Source organism: Macrobrachium nipponense, chromosome 5 (genome assembly GCF_015104395.2).
Source record: "Macrobrachium nipponense isolate FS-2020 chromosome 5, ASM1510439v2, whole genome shotgun sequence".
NCBI lineage: Eukaryota > Metazoa > Arthropoda > Malacostraca > Decapoda > Palaemonidae > Macrobrachium > Macrobrachium nipponense.
The window spans coordinates 32,707,700-32,718,364 of NC_061107.1; the positions used below are offsets into that span (position 1 = coordinate 32,707,700).

General features: G+C 41.1%; 1 protein-coding gene across 1 annotated transcript in view; it reads right to left on the reverse strand.

The window, feature by feature from the left end:
* LOC135215281 (ATP-dependent RNA helicase DDX18-like) overlaps positions 1-9,948 on the reverse strand; it is a 97,992-nt gene extending 88,044 nt beyond the window's left edge. The window contains exon 1 of the mRNA XM_064249826.1: positions 9,696-9,948. Within this exon, the coding sequence (XP_064105896.1) occupies positions 9,696-9,924 (229 nt within the window). The 5' untranslated portion in view covers positions 9,925-9,948. The remainder of the gene's footprint in view (positions 1-9,695) is intronic.
* Positions 9,949-10,665: the final 717 nt, after the last annotated feature.

Sequence of the window (10,665 nt, forward strand, 5' to 3'; positions counted from 1 at the left end):
CGGATACAAAAGGACCCAGAGAGAAACACTTTTCATATGTCACTTTAACATCCTTAAGGTAGTGCGATGCGAACACTGAATTACACCTCCAGTAAGTCGCAACCACAATGTCTTTTAAAGACATGTTCTTCTGAAAAGCTAATGAAGTGGCCACCGCTCTAACCTCATGAGCCTTCACTCGGAGAGTCCTGAAAGAGTCTTCAGTGCAGTTATTATGAGCATCCGTAATAATGCTCCTAACAAAAAATGCTAATGCATTTTTTGACATGGGTCTACTAGGATCCCGAACTGCGCACCACAGGCTTTGTTTACATCCGCTGAGTTCATTCTTCTTCTTTAACCTCTTCATTACCGAAAGTTTGTTTGGAGGTAGGTGGGTACCACCATTCAAGTCTACTACACCGCACCGGGTGCATAAAGGTGGTACGCATAGTACCACCAATACTCCTCTTTTCAGATAGGGACTTCCAATCATTCTGTAATTTCGGTTTGAAGAGTTTGGAGCAAAATAAACAGTATGACACGATGCCAGACGTATGATGAACCCAAACAAATATTATTACTGCTTATAGTAGTGTGTAGGTGACAGATGAACTGCGTCTCAACAAAAAATCACAAAACCAGACAAGCGTAAACATGTAATAACTTCTACCCAAGTATAAAACCAGTTGTATCATCATTTACTGTATTTATTTATTTATTCACTTATTACATTTTACAAATAAAAGATATGAACACCAGATAAATGAAGGTAAAAATAAAGCCTTATAGTAACTTTATATATAAAAAACCAAACCAGAGAAAAAGCGAAAAAGCTATTTTTTCTGAGGACAAGAAACTTGAAAAATTAGTTTAGACACCCCTGATACCCCTAAAGTTGTTTTCTGTGATGAAACTAATCTTAGAAAACGTAAAAAATGACATCGCCATTTTTTGAAATTTGGAAATTACTATTAAAATCTGTAAAATGCTGCGATTTACCCATATTTATTTGGGGGGCTTTCGCTTTAGTTTTTGCTCTTTTTTGTTATTACGTGCTTATTTACTGTTCAATTTTGATAATACTTTATGTGCATGTTCCAGGTGCGATATACCAACATTCTGTAAGACCGAATTTCTATTCAAGACTGTAGTTTTCTCACCGACCACCAGTGTCCCTTGTACAAGGGACACTGAGTTTCACATTTTTTTTCATAAAATCATTTATTTTCCCTGTAGGATGATAAAACTAACAGAGAATATGCGTTATTATAGTGCTAATAATACCTGATAATTTCATTAGCCTATCTTGATTAGTGTATTTTTGGCAAATATTTTTACGATCGGCACCCCTCCAAACTGGAGTCACTACCGAGAGATTCAGTTCGGCAGCGAACGCAATGTTTACATTCTGCTCACCCACCCGGTAAAGAAGGGGTTAAATAGAACTTCAGAGCTCTAACCGGACATAAAGATCTTTCTAATTCCTCTCCTACTAGATTTGAAAGTCCTTTAACTTCAAAACTCTTTGGCCAGGGTTTTGAAGGGTTCTCGTTCTTGGCCAGAAACAGAGTCTGGAAAGAACAAATTGCCGCATCACTCTTAAATCCAACTCGAGAATCTAGAGCGTGTATTTCACTAATTCTCTTCGCAGTCACTAACGATAAGAAGAAAATACATTTTCTCGTTAGATCTCTAAACGATGCGTTGTGAGGAGGTTCAAATCTATTTGATGATAGAAATTTCAAAACCACATCTAAGTTCCAGTTCGGAGTACGAGGAGAAAAGGTTTTAGAGGTTTCAAAAGATCTAATAAGGTCGTGGAGATCTTTATCTTCTGTTATTTTCAAACCTCTGTTTCGAAACACAGCAGAAAGCATACTCCGATAACCTTTAATGGTAGAAACTGATAATTTTGATTCTTCCCTAAGGAAAATCAAGAAATCAGCAATGTTGGTCACAGAGGTATCGGAGGAGGACAGTTTATTCTTCTTACACCATCTTCTAAAAACATCCCATTTTGATTGGTAGACCCGAATAGTTGAAGATCTCCGGGCCTAGCAATTGCTTTTGAAGCTTTGCTTGAAAAGCCTCTCGCTCTGACAAGTCTTTCGATAGTCGAAAGGCAGTCAGAGCGAGAGCGGGGAGGTTTTGATGGTACCTCTCGAAATGGGGTTGTTCGAGAAGATCTCTCCTGAGTGGAAGAGATCTTGGGAAGTCCACCGTCCATTCTTGTACCTCTGTGAACCAATCTTGAGACGGCCAAAAGGGAACGATGAGTGTTAGTCTCGTCCCTCTTGACGCCGCAAATTTTCTTAAAACCACTCCTAACATTTTGAAGGGGGGAAAGGCGTAGGCATCTAGGCCTGACCAGTCCAGCAGCATGGCATCCACCGCTATCGCTCTCGGGTCTTCCACTAAGGAGCAAAAGTTCTCTATCCTTCTGGATAGGTAGGTGGCAAATAGGTCTGTATGCAGACTGCCCCACAGGGACCACAGAGCTTGACACACCTGAATGTGAAGGGTCCACTCTGTGGGGAGAACTTGGTTTAACCTGCTTAGCCTGTCTGCTCTGATGTTCTTCTCTCCTTTCACGAATCTTGTGAGGAGAGTCACCTTCTTTTCTTTTGTCCAATACAACAGCTCTTTTGTTATCTGGAACAGAGAAAAAGAGTGAGTTCCCCCTTGTTTCTTGATATAGGCCAACGCTGTGGTGTTATCCGAGTTGACCTTTACCACTTGACCTAAAACTTCTGTCTCAAAGGCTTTTAGGGCTAGAAGAACAGCATAAAGTTCTTTGGAGTTTATATGCCAGTCTTGCTGATCCTTCCTCCATTGGCCTGATACTTCTTTTGTCCCTAGAGTCGCTCCCCATCCCTTCTCTGAAGCGTCTGAGAACAAGATTAGGTTTGGGTTCCGAACCTCTAGAGACAAGCCCTCGTTCTTTTCCAAGGGAAAAATCCACCACTTCAGATGATTCTTTACTTCCAGAGGAATTCTGAAAGTGTCTGAAAGTTGCCCGTTCTTCCAACTCCAAATTCTTCTTAGGAAGAACTGAAGAGGGCGTAGGTGGAGTCTTCCTAGAGAAATGAACTGTTCTAGTGAGGAAAGGGTTCCCAGAAGGCTTAACCATTCCCTCACCGAACTCCGTTCTTTCTCTAGGAAGCTCGAGATTTTCTGTGATCCCCGAGCAATCCTTTCCTGGGATGGAAAAGCCCGAAAACCCCGAGAATCCATCCGAATCCCCAAATAGACTAAGTTCTGACTGGGGATCATCTGAGATTTCTCGAGGTTCACGAGTAATCCTAACGTCCTTGTTAGGTTCAAAGTAGTCTGTAGGTCCTCCAAACATAGTTTCTCCGACTTGGCCCGGATTAGCCAATCGTCGAGATACATTGAGATGTTGATCCCTTCTAAATGAAGCCATTTGGCCACGTTCCTCATCAGATACGTAAATACCTGAGGAGCGGTTGGTAGGCCGAAGCACAAGGCCCTGAACTGGAAGATTTGTCCTTGTACAACAAATCTTAGGTATTTTCTTGACGATGGGTGAATCGGAACATGAAAGTAAGCATCCTGAAGGTCCAGGGATACCATCCAATCTCCCTGATGTAGGGATGACAGAACCGAAGCTGAAGTCTCCATGGAGAACTTCTTTTTCTCCACGTACTGGTTCAGGATGCTTACATCTAGAACGGGTCTCCATCCCCCCGAAGCCTTTGGAACCAAGAAAAGGCGGTTGTAAAACCCCGGGGAGAATGGATCCTGCACTAGCTCTATTGCATTCTTGTCCCTCATCGACACCACCGTCTGAAGGAGTCTCTCTCTCAGTCCAGGGTCCTTGTAACTCGTCGACAAATCCTTCGGAGATGTTGCTAAAGGAGGTCTGTCTACGAAGGGAATGATGTAACCCTTCTGTAGGACAGACAGAGTCCAGGGATCTGCTTCTCTTACGGACCAGGCCTCCACAAAGTTTTGAAGTCTGGCCCCTACCTGTGCTTGGAGGACATGGCTGCTACTTGCTCTTTTTAAAAGAGCGGAAGGAAGACCTCCCTCGCTTGTCGAAGGGCTTTCTCTTTGAAGTTGATCGAGTCGAGGGGGCTCCACGAAAGGGCACCACTGGAGTACGAGCCACCTTCTTCTGAGCCGGAACTGCAGGTCTAATCTTCTTTGTAGATTGCACTAGAAGGTCCTGCGTAGCCTTTTCTGACAGGGATCTCGAAATATCCTTCACTAACGATGAAGGAAACAGATGTTCTGACAGAGGTGCGAAAAGTAGAGCGGACCTCTGAGAAGGAGAAACTCCTTTCGTCAGAAAGGAACTGTAAAGAGATCTTTTCTTTAAAACTCCAGATCCAAACAGTGCCGCTAACTCACCAGAACCATCTTGCACAGCCTTATCCATGCAAGACAGGACACTGTGCAAAGTTTCTGGATCAAGAAAATCTGGCTCACTCATCTTCTTAGCCAGCACCCCAAGAGACCAATCCAAGAAGTTAAACACCTCTAAGACGTGAAAAATTCCCTTAAGGTGCTGATCTAATTCCGACATACTCCAGGACGCCTTTGCTGAATTGAGAGACTGTCTTCTCACTGACTCTACAAGACTCGAGAAATCTGAATCTGCAGACGAGGGGAGCATCAAGCCCATAGCCTCTTCCGTCTTATACCAAATGCCTCTCTTCCCTGTCAGCTTGGAGGGAGGAGAGCAATAAACAGTTCTCAGTGTTTCCTTCTAGATAAAAGCCAAAAATCCAAAGACTGGAGGGCTTTTCTCATTGAGATCGCAGGCTTCATCTTTAGGAAAGCCGAGGATTTCGGGGTTTTTGTGCTCGAAAACAGCGATCTCGGAGAAGGAGGAGCCGCAGGACTAAGAGAGTCCCCAAACTCCTTAAGAAGTAACGAGGCTAAAACTTTATAATTGGAAAGTCCCTCGTTGGTCGAAACTTCTTCTTCAGAAACCTCTTCAAGGTCAAGGTTAGAAGGAGATCGCTCTTTCCTGATTGATTCTCTATCAAGAGAAGTCGCTCTAGGAGAAATGCTTCTAGTAGGGGAAGGACTACGAACAATAACGTCCCCACAACTAGTAGAAGCCTCGCGTCTGACTGGTTCATGCCTAGTCGGCGCCTCGCGCTTGGTAGGCTGCTCGCGCCTGGCTGGCGCTTTAAACCTTGGCGGCGTCACGCGTCTGGTTGGCGTCTCGCGCCTGTCATGATCCTCGCGTCTTGATGACGCCTCGCGTCTGGGAGGCGTCACGCTTCTGGCTGGCGTCTCACGCCTTGCAGCGTCCTCGCGCTTGCCTGGCACCTCTCTCCTGGGAGGCGTCACGCTTCTGGTTGACGTCTCGCGCCTCGCAGCGTCCTGGCGCTTGCCTGGCGCCTCGCTCCTGGGAGGCGTCATGCTTCTGGCTGGCATCACGCGCCTGTCTGGAAACTCGCATCTTCTTGGCGCTTCGATCCAAACTGGCGTCACGCGTCTGGTTGACGTCTCGCGCTTGGAATGCTCGACGCGCCTGACTGGCGACTCGCGTCTGGCTGGCGCTTCACGCTTGGCTGACGCTTCGCGTCTAGAAAACTCGACGCTCTTGTCTGGCGTCTCGCGCCTGGAAGGCTCTACGCGTTTCGTTGGCGCCTCGTGCCTGGCTGGTGCTTCAAGATAAACAGGAGATACTTTCCAGTCTGGCGCCTTGCGCTTGACAGGAGAACGGATCTTGCTCGGCCTATGCAAGGCTGATGAATCCGATTCCAAATCCGAGGATGACAAATCTTGATGGCGAGTCTGAACCCTCGACAGCCTAGACTTCTTAATAGGCAGGAAATCGTCTTTCCTTCTGGGAGGGTCTCTTGACAGAACTCCCACCAGAGAAGTGATGGAATCCTGCATAGTGCGAAGGATTCTGTTAGTTTCTTCATTATCGTCTACCCTAGGTTGTTTAATTACTGAATGGTCCTCCTCTTGAAAACGCTCAGGACTTGAAGTAATCCTGGGTTCATCCAAACGTCTTTTCAGGACTACGAAGATTGAAGACATAGACAGTAATGTTAAGGATTCGGTAGTGAGTAGTTTCGCTGATGACACAAGAATAAGTAGAGAAATTACTTGTGATGAAGATAGGAACGCTCTACAAAGAGACCTTAACAAAGTATATGATTGGGCAGAGGTAAATAGGATGGTATTTAACTCTGATAAATTTGAATCAATAAATTATGGAGACAGAGAAGGAAAGCTATATGCATATAGGGGACCTAATAATGAGACAATCACAAATAAGGAAGCAGTTAAAGACCTTGGTGTGATGATGAATAGGAACATGTTATGCAATGATCAAATAGCAATTCTGTTGGCAAAATGTAAAGCAAAAATGGGAATGTTGTTACGGCACTTCAAAACAAGAAAAGCTGAACACATGATTATGCTTTATAAAACATATGTTCGTAGTCCACTTGAATATTGCAATATGATATGGTACCCACACTATCAAAAGGATATTGCACAAATAGAGAGTGTACAAAGGTCCTTTACAGCTAGAATAGAAGAAGTTAAGGACCTAGACTACTGGGAAAGACTACAATCCTTAAAATTATATAGTCTAGAAAGGAGAAGAGAACGCTACATGATAATTCAGGCATGGAAACAGATAGAAGGAATAACAGAAAATATCATGGAACTAAAAATATCAGAAAGAGCAAGCAGAGGTAGATTAATAGTGCCCAAAACTATACCAGGAAAAATAAGGAAAGCACACAGGACATTAATCCACTACGCACCAGCATCGATAATGCAGCGTCTATTCAATGCGTTGCCAGCTCATCTGAGGAATATATCAGGAGTGAGCGTAGATGTGTTTAAGAATAAGCTCGACAAATATCTAAACTGCATCCCAGACCATCCAAGATTGGAAGATGCAAAATATACCGGAAGATGTACTAGCAACTCTCTGGTAGACATTAGAGGCGCCTCACACTGAGGGACCTGGGGCAACCCGAACGAACTGTAAGGTCTGTAAGGTCTGTAAGGTAAGGGGGCGAGAAAGATCCGCCGATCTCCAACCTCTTTTAGGTGAAGAATTCTCCGAGGAGGAGAAACACTCAGGCAGAACGCTTTTTCTGTAGCGTTCTCTGGCATTCTGTGGCGATACAGAAAATGCCGAAGGGACGTCTGACTGTTGGGGATCCTCCACCACCTCCTTACGGCTTTCGACATTCCTTCTCCTCTGGGCTTGGGAGCTTGAAAGAGGTCTAGGCCTGGGAGCGTTGTGGAGACAATCAAACGCCCCCTCCACAGCACTGGGGACACTTATATCACTATCCACAGCACTATAATCACACTGCTTACCTTCAATGGCCGCCATTTTGGTTTCCATTTTCCGAAGGGCGGCTTTAAGATTCGCAATCTCAGATGCCGAATCTGTGGGATCTAATAAAGGAGCAGGTATATTAGATGGGGCAGTAAAAGGAGAAGAGGGTATAATATTACTGATAACCCCGCTAGATACAGAACTAGGCAAAGGTTTGGAAGAAGACCTCCTCACCCTGTCTCTTTCCAACTTCTTCAAGTATGAAGTTAGAGATTTCCATTCTTCCGCACTCAAATCCTTGCATTCATTACAAGTATTATCAAAAGAACATTCATACATCCTGCATTTCTTGCAAATAGTATGAGGATCAAGCGATGCCTTCGGCATCCTAACTTTACACCCCACATTCACACACATTCTCACCACACTTCCAGAATCAGACATCATGTTGAACAATCTAAATCAAATCCAATAAACGGTCCACAATCGCGTATGCCAGTACAATCAATGCAAATACGTCACCGAGAAGTCCAAACGAAGATCAATTGCGATGCAAAATACGAATCCAGCCGGAGATACCCACAACGATGTTGCCAGTACGGCCAACAGAAAAAAAAATGATAGAACATGGGAATGGTTCCTAGTCCTGCCACCCAGCGGCAGGTAAGTAGATCACCTGACCTACCGGTAGCGTGTGCGCGAAATTCGAATTTCTGTCGGACGACGGAGTCAAATAGCTAAGTATATATCCAACAGGTAAGTTGAATGTATAAAAACACTTATTCATGTTTCCACTTACTGAAAACATTAAAATTCAGAATAAGTTAAGTAACATACATGTATTAAAATTTGCTGTTTAAACACTCATTAACCCTTAACCCCCACAGCTCGGGTATCATATATACATGATCACATATAGCTTTGGGGCAGTGGACAGGTATTGTAGATATACGATCTAGATTTGGCACCATACAGTTTGAACAAATTTTGTGGGAAAAATGTTCTTAGTTCCATATATCACTATTGGCAACTCTTCAGATTACCCTATAAGAGTGTGAGTGAGCTGACGAGCTCTCAGTCTTGCTCGAGGTAGTAAGTGGGAATGTCATCACAATTTCCCTTCCAAGGATGCATTGTAAATATTTTACAATAAACATGCTAGAAATTTATTCCTGGTTTTACTTCTTATCTTTTATAATATTGTTCAAGCTGTAATTTGAACTTGACAAAATAAAATTTTAAAAAATATTAGAAAGAATGCTTATAACTTTGTAAAACTAGCCTATTTTTTAAGACTGTCAAAGGGAAAAAGGCCCGCAAGGGATGGGAAACATCCCTTACAACTTTCTGTGGAAGGTACATACATTTTTTCTATAATTTTTTTTCTTATACATTGTGAATATACATATCTTCCTCTTTCCATTTAAAAGATTTTTTTTTTTTTTTTTGTTTTTTTTTTTTTTTAGTTTTTCTTTTAAATAGCCATCAGTAAATTTAGCCCAGTCAAGGGTGTATGCATCAGCGTATACTATTAGCATATGCAGCACCACAAGCTGGGGAAACTTTGAGGTTGGCCAATTTATGAAAAAAAAACATCAATGGAAAGAGGAACATGTTTTAAAAAATAATTTAAAAAAAATATTCCCTACCTTCTACAAGAAGTTGAAAAAAGACTATTTACAAGAAGTCATAAATTTTACCAAGTATACATGTTTTTTCTAATAAATAATTCTATTTTATTTTGTAAAATTGTAATTACAGCTGACACAATATCAAAACAGATAAGAACTAAAATCAGTAACAAATTCTGAGTATCTGTTATAAAATATTTACATAAATTTACTGAGATCGAAGATGCAGTAACATTTTTGGATTACATGACTTTTCTTATATTTCTCTGCACTTCTCTTTGCAAAATTACAATTACTATAACTGACATATTATCATAAAAGATAACTATAACAAATAGCAACTTTGGGTTTATTCATGAGAAAATTTATAAAATGGCATCATTTGGCATCTTGAAGTCAAGATCACAACCAACTCATAAGCCGCCTAATCATTGTTCTGAGCCAGTCTAGAAGTTGCCCTTAGTGAACATATGAGCAATAGAAGTATTAGAATCTCTTTCCAGCCTGATTCCTCCAAATTGATGGCACGTAATATTGATGCTCACCATAAGTGATTCTGTCCACCACCCAAAACCTGTTATTGCTACTCTTATGAGTGTATCTGTCCATAAGTGTTAAAATTCAACTGTAAAGTAATAGAGAACAACCTTGATTTATAGTTCTCTCATAGTTTAAAACCTTATGAAAAATGGGCTTTCATCTTCAAACCAAGTCTCCAATAAAAATGCCATCTGAACTTTACATTCAAATAAAAAATTGCAAATCAAATAACTGTACTGCATCCTTACCAGCTGTTACTTCTTCACTTTCATAACCAGTCTCTTCTCCTTCATTTTGTCCATCTCCTTTTTCCCCTGCACTTGTTGATTTCACTCTATCATCACTTTTGATTAGTTCAGGCAGCTCTCCATTTTCTGTCTTATTTTTCTTTCTTTTCTTTTTCTTCTTCACCTCTACATGAACTTCATTATCAGCGCCAGAGTCTAAAGCTGCTTCTACAGCTTCAAGTTTCTTCATCTCTGTACGTATAAGTAAAAATATCAAAACATTACTCAGCAATTTGATGTCCCTTTACAGAATTTTTTTTTATGAAGCTGAAACTGTATACAACAAATGCCTATTAAAATATAATGTTCCAGTTTCAACAGTGTAAAATCATTTAATCTTCTACCTATCTGGTAATCAGCAAAACCTTATGTGTAAAAATGAGAGGATTATATTAATCTTTCAATTAATAAATTTCTTGGTAAAATCTGAGAAAAAATATGTATACTATTTACATTAAAATACACAAATATTTCTATAATTCCTTGTTCCATAAAAAATTCTTTTATTTTTTGAAACAATTGTATTCTTTTCACATTTAAAGATATAATTTTGCAATAAAATGTAATGGACAGTAATACCCAACCAGCATATTCAATAGTCAATAGTAAGGTACCTGGCTTCTCTTTCATTATTAAGTACTGAATGAGGTGTGTGTAGCATTCCCCACTGTGAAGATTTAAGCTCCCTATGTTTTGTGAAAACTACCTTCTTATGGAAGACTTTATAAACTATATAATTTCAAGTCTATATCTAATTTTGTCCAACTTCCTAGCTTTTGATTTTAGCTTTATTTGGCGACTAATTCTTTAAAATCACCAAAGGAGAAGCATATTTTGCATGGACATAAAACTGTAGTTGGCCTGTCTATCTTCTCAGTAAATATATTTAACACCTGTATGTGAAGGTAACTGTCCCCTAATATATAAGCAC